The following is a 27,530-nucleotide window of genomic DNA, read 5'->3' as shown; positions in this document are numbered from 1 at the left end:
GATGTCAAACAAGACGTAAAAGCAACATTATTAAAAACCAGAACCGAAAAAGCACTAGTGACAGGAAATTATTTCCCTATGTGTTAGTCCAAATTTTTCTTTTTCTTTTTCTTTTTCTTTGCGAGTCCAAATTTTTCTGAATTTTGCCGCTCAGTTTCTACTCCACCTGAATGCTGTCGCTGAAATATTTAAGTCTGGCGGCCGGCCAACGGCTCAAACCGGAGTGATGGGCGGAGCACATGGGGTGGCGGTCTGGCGAGAGCGCCGCCAGCACACCACGCCCTCTCTGGCAATAGCGGTGCGCTAGAGTGGGAGAGAACTACTGACGCAATCAGTTGAGAGCGACGCCATTTGCTACTGCGTAGAGCTGCCCGCTAAGCGTGCGTGTAAGCAGGCCGAAAACACTCGCACGACATCGCGTTCTCATTTACTCACACCAGCGCGCTCGTCACACGCACAGGCGAATGGGGCGGTGTGGTGTTTCGGCTTCTGGATTTGCGCCCGCGTTGAGTTCAAACATTCCCAGTTTCTCAACTGTGCCGACTGGTTGTCTCGCGCCCCTGAGCAGATCGGTTGCTTTAACCGGTAATCGAAGTGCAAGTCGGTTTTTATTTTAAACGGCACCCGCGAGAGAACGAATATCAATATTGGAAGTGTTATCGCGGATCCGGATTTTATGATTATACAAATTGGCCTCGGGTTTCGGATGGACCGAACAAAGTTTCCAAGGGACTAAAGACCTTAGCAGCTTTTTGAGCTAATAATTAACGTCTAAAGTATTAAAAGAAAAGGTAGTTTCGCACATAAAAGTAAATCTTGTTTGTGAAGAGTGTGGCCATATCTCCCATATCTCACCCAGTGCGGCCGATGTCCAAAAACGATATCAAGCGGAACTTTTTATCTTACCTGTCGCTAAGTAAAGTGTTTTAGTGAGTGTCTCGTATAGGCTTATGTGTGACCCTAAGTTCCTTAAATTAACTTGCTGCTGAAGAAGTTAAACAAGCAGCAGTAAATGTAGTATAAATGCTTTCACAAGAGGTTCTAATCTGTAAAAAAAACGATTAAGTGATGCTTATATTCAGACCAAATCGGCTCAAACCCTTCAAGTGTCAAAAGATCTTCGCATATCAAGGCCAGGGCCATAGGATTAGCCAGAAGAAACGTAGAACTACGGAATAGGTCTGCAAAACCCAAAGTACAGCCTAAACAATCATACCACTCTCGACAGGAATCATCCTTGGAAATAGACCTCGAGTCATTCCAAAAGACGCACATGGGCGTCTGCACCGAGGAGCGCCCTGTGATGCATTGGGTAAGTTCTAATGAAAGTCCTGTGAAATTGTACGTGTGTAACATATCAAACAAAACCCCCTAGTAAAGACTTAAAAATCTAGTGAGGATCGCATCTTTAACAAACCAAAGTTTTTTATATCAACTTTCGTGACTAAAGGGACTTATACGATTGGAAAGCTCTCGACTTACAATTCTTCCACGCAAACACCTGCAAGGGTATAAAAACGTCGGCTGGCTCTAGATTGGTTCCTTCCTTTTTTTTCAAAATCCATTATTAAATGGGATCCCATTGGTAATAGCATAACAACAATTTTTCAACTTTAATAAGTTTTTTGGAGGCTTAGTCAATGAAAAACTTATATATAGAAGCTGAGAAATGAGGTTGCTCTATTTATCTTCTAATATCTTCCAAACCGTAATTTTTATGACAAAAAGTGTTATATATCAAAACCCTAAAACTTAGATGGGATGCATACAATCCACAAAGGGACAAATATTTTCAATCATTCATTTTTCACTTTCAAGAAAATCTTGTTTTTGAACTTACTTTTAAATGGTACATCGGAAAAAGCCGGGGCGTTTATCCCCACCGTGTCCAGTTTAAATTTTCTAAATTTTCACTTTTACACTTTCACCGCTTTTTCTCCAAAACTAATTCAAATTTCTGCAATCTTATTATTTGTTGCAATACCTTTCGATTGGTGTATCACTCGTTACGATTGGACCATCACAGCAGATTTTTAATTCTGCGGCTATATATAGTAGTAGTCTTCGCACGCTCTCGCGCGCTTCGCCACTACGTGTACTACCGTCCAAAGTGATAGAACAAATTTATTTAATTAAATAACATTTGTATATTGATTTAAGAATTATTCGTCCTTCTTCTTTTTGGTCCAAATATAACTATATTTAAGAATTATTCATTCTTGATTAAAGATCGAAAGACTTTTAAAACTATTATTTTTGGTCTTGAAAACGCGTGTTTGAAGCAGTATTTTGATCTCGGGTTCTGTGTTTTTCATGCTTAGCGAAGTTTTGATACCGAAAATGTTTGATTCAGGCACAAAATACTGTATTTTTTTAATGTGTAAAAATGTTGTTTTTAATTATAATTTTAAAAACAGTTTTTAGATCCGGTTTCGAAAAATCAGATTGGATTCGAGAATATATATTATGTATATATAATAGTAAGATTTTAAAAGATTATAGTTTCTAAATAATTAAAGTCAACTAAACAACTCGTGCCATATGTCACTAAATTAATTCAATATGCTTTTCCATTCCAACCAGAATAAAAGGTGGACCACATTTTAGGGCACGCATGACCTTAAAAATTATTTATGGACTTTTAGGTTACACACACTTTTTAGGTCACGAATTGAGCAGTAATATTAATAAATTTAATATTTTTGGCCATATATGCCAAATGGTATTTTTGAACAAAATGTTAAATGATTTCTCATGATAGTAATAACAATTATTTATTGCATTTGTTTTTTGATAGTGAATACAAATATGTATATACCCTTGCAGTCTTAAGAAATAATCAACTTTAGTAACACCATGTAAAATTTTTCAGGACTGTGGTTGATTTCAGTGATATTAAAAATAAATTATTTCACACTTTTATTAGACCATTTTTGAAATCAATATGTTAGAGTAGTCCGATTTTTATTTAATTGAATTCGAAATTGTTAAAAATTTAAAAAATGTTATTTCTTAGCTTAGAAGGTTATATGTTAAGGAGCACCAAAGATATTTTTTTCATATTTTCCAACTAATTTTCCGATCGTTTCTATAGCAGTAAGCCTTTTGTTGGTCTGCAGTAATAACTAAATTTTGTTTAACCAATCAGAATACAGCCAATCCGTTATTAGGTTGAAGAATTACCGTCTATATACCCTTGCAGAGGGTATAATGATTCCAGTCAGAAGTTTGCAACGCAGTGATGAAGACGTTTCCCACCACATAAAGTGTATAAATTATTGATCAGCGTCACTAGCCGAGTCGATATAGCCATGTCCCTCCTTCCGTCCGTTTCTACGCAAATTGACTCTCAGTTTTAAATCTATCGGGCTAAACCTTTTCCAAAAGTCTTTTTTCTATTGCAGGTAGTATATAAGTCGGAACCAGCCAGATCGGGTAACTATATCTTATAGCTCCCATAGGAACTATTAAGGAAAAAATTAAAAACAAATGATATCCGGTGTTTTTTAACATATAACTTTCCAATTTTCCGATCGTTCATTTTGATAAAATTTAATTCAAAATTCAGAACAAAATAACAAATGTTATTTCCAAGCTTTCCCGATAGTTCCTATGGGAGCTATAAGACATAGCGGTCCGATCCGGCTGGTTCCGACTTATATACTACCTTCAATAGAAAGAAGACTTTTGGGAAAGATTTAACCCGATAGCTTCAAAACTGAGAGACTAGTTTGCGTAGAAACGGACGGACATACGGACAAACAGACGGACAAGGCTAGATCGACTCGTCTTGTGACGCTGATCAAGAATTCATATACTCGTACTTTATGGGGTCGGAAACGTCTCCTTCACTGCGTTGCAAACTTCTGACTGAAATCATTATACGTTCTGCAGGGGTATTAAAATTATGTCTTTGGTGTTTTTAGCATATAATATTGAATTGAAAATAACATTTTTTAATTAGATATAATTTTTTCATATTATTTTATCACTAATTTTCCGATTGTTCATATGGCAGCTATAGATATGGTAGTCCGATTTTGATAAAATTTAATTCGAAATTCAGAACTAATTAAAAAATATTATTTCCTAGCTTAGCAGGTGATATTTTAAAAAACACCGAAAATATAGTAGTGTTTTAATTTTTTCCCCGTTAGTTCCTGTGAGAGCTTTAAGATATAGTTGTCCGATCCGGCTGGTTCCGACTTATGTATTACCTGCAATAGAAAGAACACTTTTGGGAAAGTTTCAGCCCGATAGCTTCAAAACTGAGAGAGTAGTTTGTGTTGAAACGGACAAACAGATGGACGGGCAGAGGGACGGACGGACAGACGGTGAGACAGACATGGCTAGATCGACTGGGCTAGTGACGCTGATCAAGAATATATACCCTTTATGTGGTGGGAAACGTCTCCTTCACTGCGTTGCAAACTTCTGACTGAAATCATTATACCCTCTGCAAGGGTATAACAAGTCAAAAATTTTTAGGAAACATATAATATACTTTCTTAGCAATTTTAAAAATGTTATTGCTATTGAATCCTTAATTTTAAGTCATTCATGGACTAAGCTCCAAGTTTCGTGAGTTTTTAGCTAATTATTCTTACTATCTATTAAATATTTTAAAAGAAAGAGAAAGAACATATTTTTGGGATTAATTTGAACCTAAGTGAGTGGCAAAAGTATACTTCATTGAATATAAAAGTCGTTTTTGATCCAAATAAGTGTTATTTAAACCAAATCCAGGGTCATTTTCGGAATTCGAACTGAATAATATTAAAAGTTTCAGTATTAGTGGTCGTTAACTCAGGTGAGTAGTTGCCATAGGAATTAATATATTAATGGTTTAATGCAATTCTTAGAAAAAGGCACATTAATATACATATGTGTGTATATTAAAAACGTAATTGGCGGTTACATGCTTACATATTTATGCAGAAATGTGTATCTTTCGATCTGCGATACACGACATCGGTTGTAATATCTTAAGGGAGAACCTGCTTTGAAAGCTTAACAAAAATTGATTTTTGATTTTTTTTTTTTGGGAAGGAAACAATTTTTTATTAAAACGAAACTTTTAATTTTTATTGATATATATTTCAACAATCTTCTCATATTTTTTTAATTAAATGTATATCATATTATGCCTGGTAGAAGCATTTTGCCGAGGCTTAAGTGTGCATGTGTCTTTTTAAATTTACTTTAGATGTTGTAAAAGGTGGGTTAATTAAAACTCTCTCATAGGTTCTAGAATAGAATTTTATCCCGCATACATACACGATCCGTTAAGACGTTTACCCTTTTTCCTATCTTTCTCGCCTATGAGGTAAAATCGTAAAAATGAAAAACAAAGAAATTGCATAATTTTAACTTTATTTTGAAAAAAAATAGTTTTAAAAAATAAAAATTGCAAACGAAATTTTGAAATGAAAATGTGTTCTTTTCGATACTTAAATCATATCAATTCGACACAAAAATGGGCCTTCTTATTTCCCAAGTCACTATTACATTATTGAGTAATACTATCAATGTGACTACATAATCTTACAAAAGAATGACAATTTGTAGTGTCTTTTTGACACCAAAAAAAATCCCATTTTTACATGTTCTTTGAGTCAGAGATTTTTTAGGAACATTGTACATCTGCTTTTTCCCTTATAGATATATTTTTAATACAGTTTATCCAAACAAAAAGAATTTTCTAAAAAAAATTTTGGTCATATATTTTAAGCTTTTTTGAAAATGTTTAGAAATGTGCATATGAGCCATATTTTCCTCTTTTTAAAACTAACTCTTTCCGACCTTGTCACCTCCAAAAAATCATAAAAAATATAGGGAAAATAAGTTTTGAAATGTTTTTGTTTGAAGAAACATTTTTGCATAAAAAAAAATAAATTTTTATGACTAGGAAAAAAAAAAGAAGTAGATTTTCACACAAATTCTAAATTTTTAATAAGTACCAAATAGGTTAAATAAGTATTGTATCATTCAAACGGTGTTAAATTACCTTTCCATTGATGCCAAAAGCTAAAAAAAGTATGTTTAAATTATGAGTAATTTTTGTTTGGTCAAAATACTTATAGATAAAGTAAATGTTAAACTAAACTAAAATTCGTGAGCCAATACGCAAACAAAAAATTATTTTTTAATTTCACAAAAATGGAAATGGTCATAAATTCTACTGACAATAAAACCCGTTTCCCAAAAGTTGATAGTTGGGGACGTGTACTCTAACATTTAATATTTCTATTCCACTAATTAATGAAAAATATGTCAACTGGAGCATCGACGTTTCGTGGAGGCAGCCTCAGGCTTAAATTGATGGTGCAAGACCAGCTGGGTGTCTCTCATATGCTGAGGATTCTTAAATGTCGCGCCGTGCTTTCTCGGAAAGCGGAAAATAACTTTTCTTTTTTTTATTGAAGCAAACATTGTTTTGTTCCATTTATTTTTGGGGAACAGCCAAGCCTTTTGTTGGTCTGCAGTAATAACTAAATTTTTTAACCAATCGGAATGCAGACAATCCGTTATTAGGTTATAGAATTACCGTCTACATTTTTATACCCTTGCAGAGGGTATAATGATTTCAGTCAGAAGTTTGCAACACAGTGAAGGAGTCGTTATATATATATATTTTTGATCAGCGTCACAAGACGAGTCGATATACCTTTCTAAGCTTGGATATAACATTTTTAAATTAGTTCTGAATTTCGACTAAAATTTTATCGAAATCGGACGACTATATTATATAGCTCCCATAGGAACAATCGGAAAATTAGTGGCAAAATAATATGGAAAAATTATATTTTCGGTGTTTTTTAACATATAACCTCCTAGGCTTGAAAGTAACATTTTTTTTTTTGGTGTTGAATTTCGATTTGAGTTTTATCAAAATCGGACGACTATATCATATATAGCTGCCATAGGAACGACCGGAAAACTGGTCGGAAAGCATAAAATAAAAATTATATCTTTAGTATTTTTTAATATATAACCTTCTAAGCTTGAAAATAACATTTTTTATTTAGTTTTGAATTTCAAATTACATTTTATTAAAATCGGACGACTATATCATATAGCTGTCATAGGAACGATCGGAAAATTGGTGAGAAAATAATATGAAACAGATTAAAGCTTTGGGGCTTTTTGACATATTATCTTATAATATTGGAATTATACATCTTTATATTTTTAAGAATTTCGAATTCAATTTAATAAAATTATTGATTATTTTTTGTAACTGCAAGGGTATACAAACTTCGGCTTGCCGAAGTTAACTTCCTTTCTTGTTTAATGTGTATCTACATATATATCTTTTTATTTTTCCGATAAATGTAGCAGCAGAGCGCAAGATTTCTTGGGCCCGGCGCAAGGGAGAAAAGTCCAACACCACCTGTAGCACATCAAGGGAGCATTCATTGTGGCAGTGCTGCAGGTGCAAATAACAACAACCCATTGTTCCGGTCATGCACCTTATCCTTGTGTCGAGATATTTGTGATCATAGTACAAAGCCATTTGGCAATGCTTTCGACACTGTGTCATTTAAAAGGTAAAGTTACTTTTTTTCGACAATAAATATCCCTTACAATTAAACGTAATTCTGCAGCTTTGAAACAGCGGAACGCGCTACCCTTGAGGAGTCCGCGGCCAAATTCTCGATCAGCCGCAATCGTACAGATCGAACGGAGGTGAGCGACGAAACGACTTCGGGCATAACATTTAAAACTGAACCCTTCGGACCACCCAGCAGCCCCGAGTCCACCAACGATTACAAAATTGCACGCTACCTTCACGACTGCTCTGGTTGTGGGCGACAAATTCAGGTATACTTGCTCTATTTCGATTTCACAAATATTATTTTTTAATAATTTATTATGTGTCTTAGCTTACGATAAACATTTAACCAAACAAAAACCTCACTTAATCAGAATATTTTTCGAAGCGATCGCACTTTTAGGCTACAACATCTCTGATATATTATCAAATACGGCAGTAAAAGGATGAATTTTATTCGGGAAAAAGTATTTAACATGTAGAAGGAAGAGTCTTCGTTCCCATTATAAATATATGTAATATTCTTGATCAACATCACTAGCCAAGTCGATCCAGCCATGTCCGTGTTTCCGTCTGGCCATGTGACCGTTTAAATCTCGAAATGTATATGAGCTTGAGAGTTGAGATTTCAGATCTAGATTCCTTGTTCTGGCACGCAGCGTAAGTGTTACGCTAGTAAAATATTTTAACTGAATTATATTGGTCAGATGTTCTCGCTATGGGCGTTTGTGGGCGTAGGAATGGGCGTGGCCGTCTTTCTATCTTTCCGTCTGGCCGTCCGTTTCTGCGCAATCTAGTCTGTCAGTTTTAAAGTTATTGGGCTAAAACGTTCCTTCTTTTGCAGGTATTAAATAAGTCGGAACCAGCCGGATCAGATAGCTATATCTTATAGCTCCCATAGGAATAATCGGAAACAATTTTTTTTTAATTATATCACCAAAGTTTTTTAGCACACAACCTTTTACGCTTGAAAATAACATTTTTTTATTAGTTCTGAGTTTTTAATTTTATCAAAATCGGGCGACTATATCATAAAGCTGTCATAGGAACGATCGGAAAATTGGTGGGAAAATAATACGAAACAAATTACACCGACGGTGTTTTTTGACATATTATCTTTTAATATTAAGATATCATTCTTTATATTTTTAAGAATTTCAAATTAAATTTAATTAAAATCGGACGCCTCTAACATATAGCTTTCAAAGAAATGGTCAGAATAATAATGAATTATACCCGTAGAGTACAGAGTGTGTGAAATCTACTTTTTAAATTTTTTCCTTGCTTTGAAAACTTAAACTTTTTGATTCAAAAAGTTACTCCTAACAAAACTAATGGCAACAGCAAAAACAATTTTTTAAAAATCATTTTCCTTGTATCTTTTATAATTTTTTGAAAATGTTTAGGAAAACGCATCTGATCCATATTTGTCCGTTTTTATACCCTTGCAGAGGGTATAATGTTTTGGGTCAGAAGCTTGCAACGCAGTAAAGGAGACGTTTCTTCTCCCATAAATATATATTCTTGATCAGCGTCACTAGACGAGTCGATCTAGCCATGTCCGTCTGTCTATCCGTCTGTCCGTCCGTCCCTCTGCCCGTCCGTCTGTTCGTCCGTTTCTACACAAACTAGTCTCTCAGTTTGAAAGCTATCGAACTGAAACTTTCCCAAAGGTCTCCTTTCTATTGCAGGTAGTATATAAGTCGGAACCAGCCGGATCGGACAACTTTACCTTATAGCTCCCATATAAACTATCGAAGAAAAAAAATTTATATCTTTAGTGTTTTTTAGCATATAACCTTCTAGGCTTGGAAATAAGTTTTTTTAATTAGTTTATCAAAACCGAACGGCTATATCATATAGCTGTCATAGGAACGATCGGAAAATTGGTGTGAAAATAATAGCTTTGGTCCTTTAACTCCAGAACCTTATAAGAGTGGAAATAACGTTTTTTAATTAGAAGTTAACTTTAGCAAGCCAAAGTTTGTATACCCTTGCAGTTATAAGAAATAATCAACGTTAGTAACACCATATTAAATTTGCTGGCTTCTGTGATATTAAAAAAAAATTAATTTATTATTTCTCTGACCGTTTCTTTGACAGATATATGTTAAAATTCTTAAAAATACAAAGAATTATATTCCCAATATTATAGAATAATATGTCAAAAAACAGCGAAGCTACAAGGGGAGTTCCAAAGTAAACAGGACTTAAAAAAAAAGAGAGAACAAAATCGGCAAAATCAATTTATATTATTAAAAATAGTCTCCTTCTGCTTTAATACACGTTTTGCACGGTCCAAAAGCATGTGGAACGAGTGTTTTAGATCGTTGCCCCGTATGGCCGCCAGAATGCAAGCCTTTTGAATGGCCTCTACGTCTGCATAACGCTTACCTTTCATCGGCAAGTTCATTTTTCCGAAAAGGTAGAAGTCGCACGGTGCCATATCAGGTGAATACGCGGAGTGGCCAAACGCCAACTTCCATCTTCGCGATGTTCGGGTCGAACACGTCGAATACGGTCCACCAAACGCTTCAATGCTCCAAGGTAGAATACCGCATTAAGGTTGTGGCCGGGTGGAACAAATTTTTTTTGGACAATACCCTTGGAATCATTAAAACAAATCAGCATTGTCTTCACTTTTGACTTCTCCAGGCGCGTTTTTTTGGGTTTTGGCTTGTCCGGCACCTTCCATTCAGCACTCTGGCGTTTCGTTTCGGGATCATATTGAAAACACCACGTTTCGTCACTAGTCACAGTCTTCTAAAGGAAGTTCGGGTGTTTTTTGTCTCTTAAATGATGTCCTTCGAATGTTGAATTCTGAGCAATTTTTGAACGTCAGTCAATTTGTGCGGAACAAACCGTGCACACACCTTTTGTAAGCCCAAATGTTCGGTCAAAATGCGATAAATCGATGTTTTGGAGATGTTCAATTCAATTTCCGAGGGTAGGAGGTTATATGTTAAAAAACACCAAAAATATACATTTTTCATACTATTTTCCAACCAATTTTCCGATTGTTCGTATGGCATTGGATATTAAATATATTAAATATAGTCGTCCAATTATAATAAAATTTACTTCGAAATTCAGAAATAATTAAAAAACCTTATTTCTTAACTTAGGAGCTTACATGTTAAAAAACCCTAAAGGTTTAATTTTTACGAAATTGTTTTCCCGATTATTCCTATGGGAGCTGTCCGATCCGGCTGGTTTCGATTTATATACTTATAGACTCCGATACGGCTGGTTCCGACTTATTTATTACCTGCAATAGAAAGAAGCGTTTTGGGAAAGTTTTAGCCCGATAGTTTTAAAACTGAGAGACTACTTTGCGTATAAACGGACGGACAGACGTACATGGCTAGATCAACTCGTCTAGTGATGCTGATTAAGAATATATATACTTTTTGTCGGAAACGTCTTCTTCATTGCGTTGCAAACTTCTAACTGAAAACATTATTCCCTCTGCAAGGGTATAAAAACAACATTTTCTTCAAAATGGTGTTTTGCGTTTTATTTTTTTGCCGGGCTTTAAGGTGCTTTTAACCTGGATTTATTTTTATGAACACATCAAATTTTTTAAATTTTCGAATTTAAGCCTTAATCGCTCTTTTTCCCAAATTTATATTAAATTATAATTCGTAGTATGCAATTGATTGACATATTACACGTAGCAATCGAACAAAGATTTCCATTTCTTCCTGTAGTCGCCTTCGCACACCTTCATGGTGAGCTTCGTCACTGCGTGGACCTCCGTCCACAGTGATATTATATTGGTCGGAAAGTACATATGTAACTGGTGGACGGTAGCGTTTCCGATGCAAAAAAATATATATATATTCTTTTTTGTTTCAACACGGTGCCACGTCCAATCTAATTCCCCGAAAAGGCCAATAAGTCCAGAACCCATCAAGGGTCCAATTTGTAGTATTTTTAAAAACTTTAAATAAGATTGTGTTCTTATTATTATTATCCAAGTACATTAGAAAATGTAAAAATCGGATGATTAGACTAACCAAAAATAATTTATTTTGTGCGAGTTCAAATGAGATAATACCACTAGCAGAAATTACCTTTTTAACCCAATATGCCGCTGGAGGCGCCCCTAGTTGGGGCTATAGGCTTGGTGCTTCTGTGTTGCACTAGGTGGCGCTATACCTCTGCTAGGTAGGCACCTGAGTACTCAGCCCTCCTGTGTTAGTAGTTTAAAATCTATGTGTTTTACCCAAATTGACCCCATCTAGTGAAACATTTGGGAAGGCATTCCAAAAAGAAATAGATCTGGGTCCCATTTTTTTAAGCAGCACAAAACACGCATGCAAATTTTCAAAGGCAAATGTGCGTGCCAGTTGCAATGCACCGCCGGGCAGTCCGGATGTTTTCAAAATAGTGAACCTAGATTCATGCCCAAACGAAAATTCGGGAACGAATGGCAATGTGGGCGGCAGACAGATTTAAGCGTTTTGGCCGTTTGGCCATAAAAGGTGCAGGCGCTACAGCCTTTCGACGACTAACGAGTATAAGAATGAAACCCGATTTACTCTTGATACACAAATGGAAAAAGGATAAATATAAACATGCAAAAAAGCGTCACTTGCATTTCTCGTCATTTGCTCTTTTAATTGTTAAAAGTGAAGTTTTTGTCTCGTGTCTTGAACAATTTTATTGTACTACAAGAGTAACCTTTTCCCTGACAAATAACTAATATTAAGCCCATCGATTGACCTTAAAAAATATGTTCATACTCACTATAACACACACATTAGCTCATAACGCTTAATCTTTTTGCCGCCCTCTGCCACAGCCAAAAAAAAAAAAACGATTATGTACCAAAATCGAACGGTCTTATTAAAAACGACCAACGAACAAATTGCGAAAATTGGTTCTAAAATATCGAGAGGCGTTAAAAAAATCGCTTTGCTGCTTATATATCGCTTGCTCCCTTTTTAAACCCTTGCAGTGGGTATCTTGATCAGCATCACTAGACGAGTCGACCTACGCAAACTAGGCTCTCAGTTTTAAAGCTATCGGGGTGAAACTTTCCCAAAACGCTTCTTTCTATTGCAGGTAATAAATAAGTCGGAACCAGCCGTATCGGACAACTATATCTTATAGTTCCCATAGAAAAAATAAATGTTTACAAATTATATGTTTGGTGTTTTTTGACATACACCGTTAGACCGTTCTGAGTTTCGAATTTAATTGTATTAAAATCGGACGACTATATCATACGAACAATCAGAAAATTGGTGGGAAAAAAAAGGAAAAACTTATATCTTTGTTGTTTTTTAACATTCAACGCTTGGAAATAACATTTTTTAATTAATTCTGAATTTCAAATTTAATTTTATCAAAATCGGACGACATTACTCCATATCTTTTATAATGTCAAACAATTTTTTTTTTAATTTTTAAATTTAGTTTTCTAAACAATAAACTTTATCCATTTTTACATTTTTTCAGGGTTCTTTACCAGCTATAGAGTTTAAAACCATTTGAAAATAAAGTTTTATTCGTTACAAAGAAGATTAAAAAAAAGAGGGGCCGGACAAAGGTTTTTCGCAATATCGATTTTACGAAGCGCATTCAGCGGTTATTCATACAAAGTCTTCCGCATTCTAAACAGCTTTTTATGTAGTATGCACGCATTTCCTTACCATATTGGTATTGGCTTCTTTAGGGCATTATTTCTCAGCGTGTTTGGTTGATATAAGAAACTTCAAGAAGTTTGGGCAAATTGTCGACATATTCTGTGTAAATTGGGTCGCTACTTTTATAAGCGTTACCGCAGAGTAAAAAGGTATCCCAGATTCGTCGGAAAGTATGTAACAGGTAGAAGGAAGCGTTTCCGTCCGCATACTTTATATACTATATATTCTTGATCAGGATCACAAGCCGAGTCGATCAAGTCCGTCTGTGTTTCTGTCCGTCCGGATAAACGTTGAGATCTTGAAAACTATAAGAGCTTAAACAGTCAGACTTGGCGTGCAGATTCCTGGGCTGCCTGCGCAGCGTAAGTTAGTCGCAAGTTGCCACGCCTACTCCAACGATGAAATTTTGACCTAAACAAAATCTTGCCACGCCCACAAACGGTTTAAACGCTTAAATATGTCTGCCGCCGACATTAAATATGATAAAATAACCGGTAGTTGGGGCTTTATAATATCGCTTTGCTGCTTATATATCTACATATTCCTTTTGTTCCCTTAAGAGGACTATAGCTTTAATTTTTCTTTCATATTAAAATGTTACTACAATATATTAGTATGATACAAATTAATATTAATTACAAATGGTTATATGAATCCGTATCATATTGTTCTAAGCTCGTATCAACGAAATATGCTTATTTTATGTTAAAAAACAACAAAGATATAATTTTTTAATAATTTACTTAATTTCCGATTGTTTCTATGGCAGCTATATGATAAAGTCGTTCGATTTTGATTAAATTTGATTCTAAATTCAGAACTAATTAAAATATTTTATTTCCAAACTTTGATAGTTATTTGTCAGAAAGCACCAAAGCTATAATTTGTTTCATGTTTCTATGACAGCTTTATGAAGTATTCGTCCGATTTTGATAAAAATTTAATTCAAAATTCAGAACTAATTAAGAAATATTATTTCTAAGCTTATAATGTATGTATGGGAGCTATTTGATATAGTAGTCCGATCCGTTTTTTTTTAACAAATAACCTTCTAAGCTTGGAAAGAACATTTTTTAATTAGTTCTAAATTTCGAATTAAATTTTATCAAAATCGGAAGACAGCCGTGGCTGTCATATGCCAGAATTAATATATAAAATGTAATGCTACAAGATTATCTTTCTAATAAAACAAATTCATGTCAATCGAATAATCCATCGTTGTTTTAATGCAACTTAAAGTTCTATACCTCTAAAAAAAACACCCGTTATATATATATTCAGAAAGAAAGTTAACTTCGGCAAGCCAAAGTTTGTATACCCTTGCAGTTATCAGAAATAATCAACTTAAGTAACACCACTTGAAATTTTTAAGGATTGTTGCTGATTTCAGTGATATTAAAAAAAAATTATTTTTTTCAGACTATTCTCCTTGACATCTATATGTTGGAGTAGTCCGATTTTTATTAAATTGAATTCGAAATTCTTAAAAATAAAAAAAAATTATATTTAAGTTAGTATGTCAAAAAGCCCAAAAGCTATAATTTTGTTCATATTTTTTTCCCTCCAATTTTCCGATCGTTCCTATGGCAGCTATATGATAGAGTCATCGGACTTGGATAAAATTTTAATTTATATGATATATAGCTGCCATTGGTGGATAAATAATATAAAAAAATTATATCTTTGGTGTTTCAACGCTTGGAAATACTATTTTTTAATTAGTTCTGAATTTCGAATTTAATTTTATCAAAATCGGACGACTTTATCATATAGCGGTTATAGGACCGTTCGGAAAATTGGTGGAAAAATAATGTGAAACAAATTATAGCTTCGGAGTTATTTTGGCATATTATGTTATAATATTGGAAATATCATGTTATATATTTTTAAGACTTTCGAATTATTTTAAGAAAAATTGGACGACTCTAATATATAGCTGTCAAAGAAACGGTCATATAAATAATAAAATTGTTTTTTTTTTAATATCACTGAAGCTAGCAACAATCCCTAAAAATTTAAAATGGTGTTACTAATTTTTTATAACTGCAAGCGTATATAAACTTCGGCTTGCGAAGTTAACTTCTTTTCTTGTTATACATACTTTTTGCTCCCTTAAGCTGAGTAACGGGTATCTGATAGTCGATATGATATTTACCAATAATTTTCTGTCATATTTCTAGGATCGATTCTACCTCTCCGCTGTGGAAAAAAGATGGCACGCCAGCTGTTTACAGTGCTACGCTTGTCGGCAACCATTGGAACGGGAGTCCTCATGCTACTCACGAGATGGCAACATTTATTGCAAAAGTGATTATTATAGGTAAGTCGCTAAGCCATTGGGACCAGCGGTTGAATCTGCGGCTAGCAGTTTCTGGGAAGCGGTTACGAAGGGGCGAGTTTCTTGGGTTTGATTAATCAGATAAAGCCCGGACTGCATGCCAAGACATTGACTAGAAAAGTATTTCCAAGCACGCAAGTTTCTGTGCACGCGGATGCCTTAAGATCAGAAACCAGTCATTGTTTTAGGGCAACTATTCCAAGACAGAGCGGGAGACAAACGCGATCGCAAATTCGCGAGTGGAAGCAGACCGCAACGAACTTACTTGCGACCATCCGCTCGTCTCGCTATCCCTCCTAGGGCTGAAGGGGACCTGCAAGTGTTTTGTTGTTTGCTTTTCATTCTCAAAAGCGCTCCACTCAACTGATCACGCCTCGATCCCGCGAGGACGAAAAATAGGACTATAGGCTCCACTAACGTTGATAGTACTGGTGGGTTTCGCTTCTCATCGACTCGTCTCCGCTCACCACACTCATCCGCCAATTGAGAATGCTACAGCAGCGCACAGCAGCTATAAGAATGACGGACTTAGATAAATGTAATAGAAACATTATAATAGAAAACAAGGAAGTACGCTATAGTACAGTGCTTCGACTATCAAGTTTTCCGTGCTTGAACAAATTGTTTTCGGTGCTAAAACTTCGCCAAGCATGGAAAATATAGAACCCAAGAACAAAATACTGCTCTTGGGCACGAATTTTTGAGTTTGAAAATACTTAAAAAACCTTTCGGTCTTCAATAAAGAATGAATAATTCTTAAATATAGTATATTTGGGATAAAAATTAGAAAGATTTAATAATAAAGTAAGAAGGTTTAGGCATGATTTATGGACGAATAGTTCTTACATTTATATACAAATATTAAACTGTGTTTTTATTATACGCTAGAAATATAGAAATGAGTATTGGAAACTGAAACGAAATAAATGACGTATTATATATATATATATAATTAATATTATATATAATAAATGTTATTTATGTATAATAATAGTAGTATTTTAAGTTACTTATGACTTGCCGCTCACGGGCATTAACATTGTGCAATTTATGACCCTTATATATCGATCACATTGACAATAAACAGTTGGGAATTATTAGAGCTGGCAGACATTGTAATTGTAGACATGCGGCAATTGTAAAAAGTGCTCAATGTAAGAACTTATTGAGCACGTTCTTAAATAGTAAACATGCAATTTGTATACCCTTGCAGAGGGTATAATGATTTCAGTCAGAAGTTTGCAACGCAGTAAAGGAGACCTTTCCGACCCCATAAAGAATATATTTTCTTGATCAGCGTTACTAGACGAGTCGATCTAGCCTGTCCGTCTGTCCGTCCGTCTGTCTGTCTGTCCGTCTGTCTGTCCGATTCTACGCAAACTAGTCTCTCAGTTTTAGAGCTATCAGGCTATAAGTCTTTCTATTGCAGGTAATATATAACTCGGAACCAGCCGGACCGGAAAACTATGTATATCTTAAAGTTCCCATAGGAACTATCGAAAAAAATTTTAAAAAATTATATCTTTGGACGACTATATCATATAGCTGTCATAGGAACGATCAAAGATTGGTTGTAAAATTATATGAAACAAATTATAGATTTGGTGTTTTTTGACATATAATCTTCTAAGCCTGAATATAAAAATATTTCATTATTTCTGAATTTGGAATTAAATTTTATCAAAATCGGACGACTATATGATATAGCTGTCGTAGGAACGATTCGAAAATGGGTGGGAAAATGATATTAAACAAATATAGCTTCGGTATTTTTCGACATATTATCTTATAATATTGGGAATATGATTTTTTGTATTTTTAAGAATTTTGAATTCAATTTAATAAAAATCGGACTACTTAGCATATAGATGTAAAAAAAATGGTCCGAAAAAAAGAATGAAATAATTTTTTTTTAATATCAGTAATTAACCAGTAACCCTTAAGAATTTTACAAGGTGTTACTAAAGTTGATTATTTCTTATAACTGCAAGGGTTTAGAAACTTTGGCTTGCCAAAGTAAACTTCCTTTCTTGTTCTTAAATCAAGGCTGTTTGTACTTGTTTTTAGCACGGTGTTTTTCCCTGAGTGTAAGAAAACGGAAATGGAGATTCGTAAGCAAAGCGTTTTAAAAGGCGCTCAATATACCCATTTGTGGGTGTTAGATTGGGAGTGGCGATAGGTATTAATACTGGTACATTTCAATAAAAACAATTTTTCTATCAGGAAAACTGTGGCCGCCACATGCGGTTTGTGAACGTTAGAGTGGGCGTGGCAAATGTTCAAGCGATAGGTATTGTCGACAACAATACATTTTAGTCCTTTTGCTCCCTTTAACTAAGTAACAGATCTCTGATAGTCGAGGAACACGAATAAAGGATTTTTTTTTTAAGTTTTCTTCAAAACTACTTTGTAGCGAATGATAGAATGTGAGCTATTCTACTCCACAAAATAATTGTTCAATTCATAAGAAAGTGACAAGCGAATCACGCTTGTTAATCATATAACCTCTCAAACGATTCATGAGACATTTATTACCGCTCCATATTTCAAAAGATCCACTGCTGGATTGGGAGTCGCAGTTGCGCCCGAGTCCGAGACTGGCTACGAGGCCGGGGAGATTTGAGGTCGTACAATCTGAATAAATGTAGACCCGATTTTTGAATTTCAGCAGAGCGTCTGCAGCGCGCCACTTACAATCTCAAAAACAGTAAGTTGGGGTCGGATCTTGTGAAATATGAGGACAGGGGCGCCTTGATCATATCATGCACAATCATTCTGGTGACTTTGAACCTGCGAATCACCCTGCAGAGTCCCCTCATTCGACGTTAATTTATTTTCTGCAGATGTTATGACATCCCCAATTGGGGCAGCGGGGACTAGCGCAGACGATCTTATACAGAGTGCGAGACCTTGTTTTTACGGATTTTAAGTGCCGCTGGGTCAAACGAAACTAAAAAGACTATAAGGTACTCTTTTTATTTTATTTATTACATTTATAGCCTTTCTGATTTAACTCGGAAGTTTGCAACGCAGTGAAAGAGACGTTTCGGATATTCTTCATCAGCGTCACTAGATTAGTCGATCTAGCCATGTCCGTCTGTCCGACCGTCTGTTCCTCTGTCCGTCTGTCTGTCCGTTTCTACGCAAACTAGTCCCTCAGTGTTAAAGCTATCAGGCTGAAACTTACCCAAAGGTCTTCTTTCTATTGCAGGTAGTATATAGTTTGGAACCAGACGGATCGGACAACTATTTCTTATAGCTCCCATAGGAACTATCGGAGAAAAAAATTTCACGCACGTATTTCCGACCTCTTAAATTATATTTTTTGTCCGAATCACCAATCGAATCGATCTAGCCCGTCGGCCTGTGCGTCTATTCTTGTGAGCGCTGTGAACTCGGAAACTAAAAGAGCTGGAGAGTTGAGATTTAAATTCCTTATCTGCACCGAAAAAAAAATTTTTTAGTGTCGAATTGCTAAGTGTTGGTGACAGCGCTAAGCAAGGTCAAATGGCTGGCCACTATCCGAGAAAGACTGCCTTACGCTGATGCAAAGCTTATATTTGACCTGCAAATATGTATAAAATAAAATTTGTAATCGAACTTACACTGCTTTTTATAAAAAACCAAAACAAAACTGAATAATATTGATCTTACAAAAATATCAATAAAAATACCAGTTTTATATAAAACAAAAAAGGAAGTTAACTTCGGCAAGCCGAAGTTTGTTTACCCTTGCAGTTATAAGAAATAATCAACTTTAGTAACACCATGTGAAATTTTTGAGGATTGTTGCTGATTTCAGTGATATTAAAAAAATTATTTCATTCTTTTTCAGACCATTTTTTTAACATCTATTTATTAGAGTAGTCCGATTTTTATTAAACTGAATTCGAAATTATATCCCCAATATTATAAGATAATATGTCAAAAAGCTCCAAAGCTATAATTTCTTTCATATTATTTTTCCATCAATTTTCCGATCGTTCCTATGACAGACTTCACTGCGTTCCAAACTTCTGACTGAAATCATTATACCCACTGCAGGGGTATAACAATTCAGGCAGTGCTTACTGCAAAAAAGACAGGCTTGATTTTTTTTTTATAAAATGAATTAAAATGTAAATAAAAAACCAAAATAATAATAATTAGATTTTTGCGTTATCTAAGGGTGTTCCTACTACTAGAAAATAAAATTAACAAATTTATGCCAAAAAACGGGTTAAAGTCCCCATAGTGCAGGGTGGTGTTTGATAAAAGCAGTCATAATTTTTATTTCGTAAGACATATAGTGTATAGTCTGCTCTTGCCATGCCAAAGTGCAGATCTAGAGGTCGTTAAAATGTTAAGAGAAGGGCTTACGTTCTGTCTACACGTCATAAAACTCTTTAAAATGGGTTGACTTCAGTGAGCGGAAAACTATGCAAGCGAATGGAATACGTTAGCTTATAATGCTTAAAATTTGAAAAGTCACCGAAGCGCGACCATTTCGTTGTGGTAAGTAAAATCAGAAGACTCGACCACTTAATTTATGGCCTTTCTGCTGTCGTGGGTTATGCAATAAAGTATTTTCTCTAGCTCTCAAAGAGAGGAGGAAAAAACCTAAGAAAAGCATTCATGTTTTGGAACGCCGCCACTACAGAGTTTGCGTCAAGAAATTAAAATTCGATCAAAAACTAAGCTAGAGCTAACAACACGCCCAGATTAGCTAATGATTCAATCTAAAATGGACTCTATATTCTAGTCAACGTCCTGCAATTTTCCAAACGGTTGTCTCCAACCGCATGAGACTAAAATGCCATCAAATAACTGGGTTAGAATTGAATTTGCTGATGAAGCAATTGGAAATAAGACCCCCAAAATTTACACTCTCAATCCATAAAAAAATTATAAAAAGAGCACCATATTTATATTTTATGGGCACGTCATGCCGTTCAGTAGCTCAATATCCTAATAGGCGATGCATAAGGTAGCAGCTCAAATTTTCTTAATTTTCACTTTTACACATTCACCGTTTTTTCTCCCAAAGCAATTGAAATTTCTCCATGTCCGTCCGTCCGTTGAACGCATTGATCTCGAAAACTATAAGATCTAGATGGTTGAGATTTCAGGGCAAGACTGGTAGGCGAACATGCTAGGAAAAAACTAATGTTCCCAATGCAAGGCTACTGAATTCATTCCAGACATAGTCTCTTAGACAAAATTGCATAAAATTACGTTTCCCTCTACGATTTATTATTTGGGACCATACAAATCAGCACACTGTTATTGAATTGTTAAAATTATCTACGTGACTTCAATTTCGTTTATTTGAATCTTTTAGTGACTGCGCTTTAGAGACTCTATCACTTCCGCACCCCCTCCGCTTCTTTGCAGGTTATTCACTTGGGAGCAAGAGAAAACAAAAACTTGTGGTTAGTTCGCTCGATAATTAAAATTTTTAATGTCCATCATAATAAATGATTACGCTCATTCCCGAATAAAAAAGAAAAATACAAGCAGAGAACAGCAGATCCGATTCACGTTAGTGAATGATGGGTTGCTCCTTAATCAGTTTAACTACATATAACTAAAAACGCATATTTATTTAGCGTGGGCTCGCGCTTCTTGAAAGCCGAAAGAAAGACACTCTTAAAAATGCAAATAAAGAAAGTCAGATTAAATTTAATTAACAGATTAAATTAAAAAATAAAATATAATTTTCGAATGCATTCAACTTAAAAAAAAATTAATCCTTAATCAACTTTAGAGCTTCCAGTTCCAGTCAAAACGACAGCAAGCACACAAAACATAAATTCAAATGATTATTATTTAGGCAGCTTGGCGCCGGTGTCCTAGAATAGAATTATCGCAACGGGATGTCATAAGGGGGGAATTGTAGGGTAAGGAACACGAGGCAGGAGTACGGCAAAATGATCTCACGATAACTGACGAACGGGGAGGAAAACCGCTGCTGTCGTTCGTGGCGTGGCAAATCTGGGAAATCCGCTGTTGTTGTTAATTTATACATGTGTAATAGGGAGAGCAGATCCCAGCGGGTGACTCTTGAAGCATCATCCTGCAATCCCTCAACGCGTTAAAAATGCTCTCACATTACAAAACGTGGCCGCCCTGTTCCCGGATTTATGCCCGCGTCCAGACAGGCCGCACGTCGGCATCCACTTCAGTATTCACAACGCAGCTCACTCGCCCTCAAAACAGAGCTCAGCCAGACCTGTGTAACGTCTCGAAATTTTAGCCGGGGTAGTGAGTAGTTCGAGTGGAGCGCCGCTTCCCTTCAGCACTATCCAGTAGGGCATTGATGATGTTTATGGATTTTAACATACACTCATAAGAAAATCTACATTAAATTAAGCAAAAACAGCTAATTTCAGCAAGCCAAAGTATATATAACCCTTGCAGGTCGTTCCTGTAGGAGCAATAATATGCTAGGGTATGCACAGAGCTTTCCGATTATTAATACACTAAAAACTAATTACATCAATTTTAAGAAAATGTTACATTATAATTATAACAGCCTTTTACCGAAACATTAACATTAAATGTCCGAACGGTATATAAAAATAGCTATTTGAGTATACGGCAGACTGACTTAAGCGTTTTAACCATTAGTGGGCGTTAGGGTGGGCGTGGCCATTTGTTTGGTATTGAATCGGACTCCTCTAACTCTTATAGTTTCCGAGATCTCAGCGTTCATAGCGATCATTCCTGATTATGAATATATACTTTATGGGGTCGGAAACGCTTTCTTCTGACTGTTACATACTTTCCGACGGACGAATCTAGTATACCCTTTTACCCTGTCCGTCTGTCTGTATGAACGCAAGATGTCGGAATCTATAGAAGCCAAAAAAGTCAGAATTGGCATGCAGATTTCTGGGCTTCTTGCGCAACGCAAGTTTGTTTCAGCGGGGTGCAACGCCTACAGTTTTTATGGTAGAATCAAAATTGTAACTGAAATGAATTTGTCTCATCAATACCTATCGATTGACCTAACGAAAAATTTTGCCACGTCCACTCTAACGCCTACAAACAGCCAAAACTGTGGTAGCTACAGTTTTCTTGCTGGAAAATTATTTTTATCTAAAATGTATTCGTTCATCAACAAAACAAAAATTTTCCCACGCCTACAGGCGGTTTAAACGCTTAAATCTGTGTGCCGCACACGTTTGCCTTCTTAACCTGAGTAACGGGTATCTCATAGTCGAGGGATAGCGATTATAGCGACTAATATGGACTCGTCTATAATATATATTATTATATCTTATCTTTGGTCTTTTTTTAACATATAACCTCCTACGCTTAGAAAAAAACATTTTTTAATTAGTTCTGAATTTCCGATATAATTTTATAAAAATCGGGAGACTGTATCATATAGCTGCCACAGGAATGATCGGAAAATTAGTGGAAAAACAATATGACACAAATTAAGCTTCGCAGTTTTTTGGCACATTATCTTATAATATTGAGAATATCATTTTTTATATCTTTAAGACTTTTGAATTTATTTTATTAAAAATCGGTTGACTCTAAAATAAAGCTGTCAAAGAAAAGGTCAAAGAAATAATGAAAATTTTTTTAGTATCACTATTATCATTCATTTATTATATGACACAATTTTCGTAGTGTAGTCGTTTTCTATATAATTTTTTTGTCTCAAAATGTTGTACAAGATTTTTTGTATTGACCACCAGGCGCCACGTTTCACCTTGTTAAGAAGGTTTCTTGCTTCTAAGTCAGCAAGTAAGTAAAGCTAAAAAGTTGGTAAGCTGGTTACAAAAGCTACGTTGGATAGGAGATTTAGACTGGAGCCTAGAAGTGATGAGAGTGAAAGTAATTTGGAGAAACACAAAGAGCAAAAAAAAAAAGCTCAGTATATGCACGAAAGTATCAAATTTCAAGGCATCGAAAACACAATCATTTATTATACGTTGTCACTTTGACATTTCTCTTGCTATTTTACATGGCAATAATCATAATTCATTTTTCTCGCCCTCCCCTCATCGCTCTCTGAAGAAGGGGCGTGTCATGGCAGTGGATGTGGCTCGAAATGTACTAAACTTCACCAAAACAGCGGTCTGGGACAGTTTTATGAGTTGGTAGCTGCGACCGCATCGCCGTCCTCAGAATACATGTTTAAAATTATTTATGGGGCAACAACACAAGGTACGTACATCTTCGTACAGACGAACATAAGTACATACATTCATCTGAAGGGCGTTTCTGGAGACGGGGCTTAAGTGAGTGATCACCATAGCCGCACCAATACGTGTATCAAAAAGAAGAGACGTTACACAAATGTCAGTGTCACTTCCCGAATAATTATTGAAAAAATCAAAACACAGATGCGTAACGGGAACTTGGATAGGGATAGAAAGGAAATAAGATAAAAATGCCTTTCGGAATGCTTTTTGTATGAATATGATGAATTCGTGGGGAATTAAAAGTGGCTTGGTGTTTGCAGTTGGCTGCAAAATGTAAGAATGAGTCTGTGGAGCGTCGTTAAATCTGAAACGAAATGCGCCAATTATTTTGATTAATGTCAAAGAAATCGCGTGTCTTGCGCATTTGATGTTGGTCTTCTCCTTCTCCGATCTTCGGAGTTCCACCCGAACTGCTACTGACTCATTTCTGACACGAAAGCAGCTACTCCCTAGTGATTACGGATGGATTCTGATAATCTTTGAGCTGTCATTTACGAATGTGAAAACAGTAGCCGGCGATGCATCGAAACCATAGCAAGACAAAGGGATGACTATGAAAATTACGATGAGTAGGCGTTTATGTGCTCATTGTGTTGGGTCTTAACCGTCGATGGGCCTTGATTATTAAGCGCAGCTTCCTGCCAAACATATGATTACTGCTTCTGTGGGTTAGAGCTGCGCAATATAATTACATGTGTTCAGTGGTCGTACAGTATTATCGATTATGCTGCTGGTTCACAACTTCATAGAACTTAAATGACAGTAGTCATTTCATTTTGTTGTCCACAGTTTTTTTGGTACTCGCCGCTGCTCCCGGTGCCTGGCTTCGATTAGCTCCAACGAGTTGGTGATGCGTGCCCGGAACCTTGTATTTCACATTAACTGCTTTTGCTGCACAATCTGCCATACGCCACTGACAAAGGGAGATCAGTACGGTATAATCGATGCGCTCATATACTGCAGGTAAGCCACAACCTAATTTTTACAGTATATGCCACTTCTAACGATAACCTTTAGGACCCACTACAATATAGCGAGGGAAGGCGATGCCGCCTCGTCCAGCATAAGCGCCAACCACTCGTACAGCGCCCAGTATGGCTCGCCGCACAACGACTCCTCGAGCCCGCACTCGGACCCTAGTCGGAGTATTGTTCCTACGGGCATCTTTGTTCCCGCGTCTCACGTTATTACCGGACTGCCGCAGCCGACTCGGCAGAAAGGCAGGCCGCGCAAGCGCAAGCCCAAGGACATTGAGGCGTTCACCGCAAACATAGGTAGTTTGTTCATTCCAAGCTTTTTTGGAGATCAGGCTACCAACCATAAAAGTGCCATCACGCGGACTGGCATTTTATGGCCACAGCAGATCTAAACATAACACAATATCTGGATACTAGCACCATTAAATATTCGACGGCAGTCGATTATATATGGTTGCCTCATAAAATTCAAGAAGTGGTATAATAAAAAAGTAAGATGATTTTTTGGATTGATTTTAGATCTCAACACTGAGTACGTAGACTTTGGTCGGGGCTCGCACTTAAGCTCCTCCTCGCGCACCAAACGAATGCGAACCTCATTCAAGCATCACCAGTTACGTACCATGAAGTCCTACTTCGCCATTAATCACAACCCTGATGCCAAGGATTTGAAGCAGTTATCGCAAAAAACCGGTTTACCAAAGAGAGTCCTGCAGGTGAGTAAAGCCAACTAGTCTGGACCATTCCAGATGATGCCATTATAATGATTATTATTTTTCTTTATATAGGTCTGGTTTCAAAATGCCAGAGCCAAATGGCGCCGCATGATGATGAAGCAGGATGGCAGTGGGATGCTGGAAAAGGTCGAGGGCTCCTTAGACCTTGACAGCATTTCCGTGAACAGTCCTAGTTCGTTCATATTGGGCGGCCCTAATAGCACCCCGCCACTTAACATTGACTAACTGATGCTCAGAGGAAAAGTAAAGAAAATGATATTGGCAAAAGAACCCAGCGCTGCATTAAACTTCCGCATCAAACCTACATGCCACTTTACACCACGTTTGTCCTAGTCAAGATCCCGACATGAAGAACTCTTGAATGGTATTGACCCGTTGTATAGAAATCCAGTCGAAAATTAGCATGGCACTCAAAAAACCGATTGAATACGTATCGAAAGGCTTACTATTTAATAAGCTGACGGGACATTGAATTGTATATTTTTGTAGTTGCTTATAGGCTATAGACAGCACCTCACGGTTGGTACTTGTCTCCGATGTTGTTTCTTAAAATCCACCGCTCTTTTGTAAATATGGACTAGAGTCTTTATTGTTTACTTATTTAGGCACATAAATATTGTTAACATATAGTAATAATATATGAAAAGATTACAACATTTTGTATATATGTATGTATGTACATGTATGTATCACAGAATGGTTTCCGGGTGAAATTCGGGAACATATAGAAAAGCATAAATAAAAGGTTCCCGCAAATTTGCTCAAAACTATTTCTGGGACACCACAATGAGGATATACGAGGTGTGTTCAAAAAGTAAGGTGACTTTTCAAATTTCGCGGGCATCATATTTTCGATTATCGATTTTTTTGTTTTGTTATGTTGGTACACTCTTCCCTAACCTCTGTACCAAGTTTCAATTGAATCCCCTTTTTTGTTTAGTTGTGAGAGGCGTAAAGGTAACAAGTTGTTTTGCGTGCTCAGCGATTTTTTGTTATCGAAAAATATGGATCAAAGGATTTGCATCAAATTTTGTGTAAAAAATAAAATTAAGTGCTCCGAAACACTGTGTTGACAGTGGCATACGGTGAAACTGTTCTGAGTAAAAAAATGTTTACAAGTGGTACAAACTCTTCCAAGATGGCCGGGAAGATGCCATTGACGAGCCTCGCTTTAGACGCCCAAGCACGTCAACAACTGATGAAAACGTTCAAGGAGTGAAGAAAATTGTTTTGGAAAATCGTCGAATCACTATCAGAGAAGTTGCTGAAGATGTCGGTATATCGCTTGGCTCGTGCCATGAAATTTTTTCAAACGTTTTGGGCATGAGTCGTGTGTCAGCGAAGTTTGTTCCAAAATTGCTGAATTTTGACCAAAAGAACCGTCGCATGAGCATCGCTCAAGAGCTGTTGGATGACGACCCAGATTTGCTCAAAAGGGTCATAACTGGTGACGAATCATGGGTATATGGCTATGATATCGAAACCAAAGCCCAATCGTCACAATGGAAGAGCCCAGGTGAGCCAAGACCGAAAAAAGCACGCCAAGTTCGATCAAATGTCAAAGTTTTGATCACTGTATTCTTCGATTACCATGGCGTGGTGCATCAGGAGTTCTTACCATATGGTCGTACGGTCAATAAACAGTATTATCTGGAAGTTATGCGCCGTTTGCGAGAAGCAATACGAAAGAAACGTCCAGAATTGTGGAAAAACAATTCATGGCTTTTGCATCACGATAATGCCCCTGCTCACTCATCTTTGCTTGGGCGAGATTTTTTGGCCAAAAACAACACCACAATAATGCCTCAGCCACCATATTCACCGGATTTGGCCCAATGTGACTTTTTCTTGTTCCCAAAACTAAAGAGACCTATGAAAGGAAGGAGATTTGCAACGATTGAAGAGATAAAGACTGCATCGCTGGAAGAGCTCAAGGCTATACCGAAAAGTGATTATGGGAAGTGCTTTGAGGATTGGAAAAACCGTTGGCATAAGTGTATTGTATCTGAGGGGGATTGCTTTGAAGGAGACAATATTAATATTGATAAATAAATTAATAGTTTTTCTT

The 27,530-nt window shown here is 36.2% G+C and overlaps 1 protein-coding gene across 4 annotated transcripts; it reads left to right on the top strand.

Annotated features, from left to right (window-relative positions):
- The first annotated feature begins 281 nt into the window (after window positions 1-281).
- Window positions 282-26,255, top strand: LOC108027536 (protein apterous). 4 transcript variants are annotated; one of them, XM_017098992.3, is made up of 8 exons: window positions 282-1,312; window positions 7,342-7,550; window positions 7,608-7,824; window positions 15,390-15,529; window positions 24,538-24,711; window positions 24,766-25,022; window positions 25,245-25,441; window positions 25,514-26,255. In XM_017098992.3, exons 1-8 carry the CDS (start codon window positions 1,274-1,276, stop codon window positions 25,685-25,687), a joined length of 1,407 nt encoding a protein of 468 aa, XP_016954481.1. In that variant the 5' UTR covers window positions 282-1,273; the 3' UTR covers window positions 25,688-26,255. The 4 variants fall into 4 exon arrangements, with proteins under 4 accessions (XP_016954481.1, XP_016954472.1, XP_050743142.1 ...); XM_017098983.3 differs by having other exon boundaries at window positions 285-1,312; window positions 7,339-7,550; XM_050887185.1 differs by lacking the exons at window positions 282-1,312; window positions 7,342-7,550; window positions 7,608-7,824; window positions 15,390-15,529 and adding an exon at window positions 23,470-23,710.
- The last annotated feature ends 1,275 nt before the right edge of the window (window positions 26,256-27,530 follow it).

This window comes from Drosophila biarmipes, chromosome 2R (assembly GCF_025231255.1).
Source record: "Drosophila biarmipes strain raj3 chromosome 2R, RU_DBia_V1.1, whole genome shotgun sequence".
NCBI lineage: Eukaryota > Metazoa > Arthropoda > Insecta > Diptera > Drosophilidae > Drosophila > Drosophila biarmipes.
Note: the sequence above shows the minus strand (reverse complement) of the source record. Positions and strands in the feature narration are given on the sequence as shown.

Excerpts from the sequence above, each read along its gene's own strand:
- LOC108027536 (XM_017098983.3), top strand. The coding sequence starts at position 1,274 with ATGGGCGTCTGCACCGAGGAGCGCCCTGTGATGCATTGG. Across the intron at positions 7,825-15,389 it reads GTTGTGGGCGACAAATTCAG|GATCGATTCTACCTCTCCGC; the intron begins GTATACTTGCTC and ends TCATATTTCTAG. Across the intron at positions 25,023-25,244 it reads GGCGTTCACCGCAAACATAG|ATCTCAACACTGAGTACGTA; the intron begins GTAGTTTGTTCA and ends GATTGATTTTAG.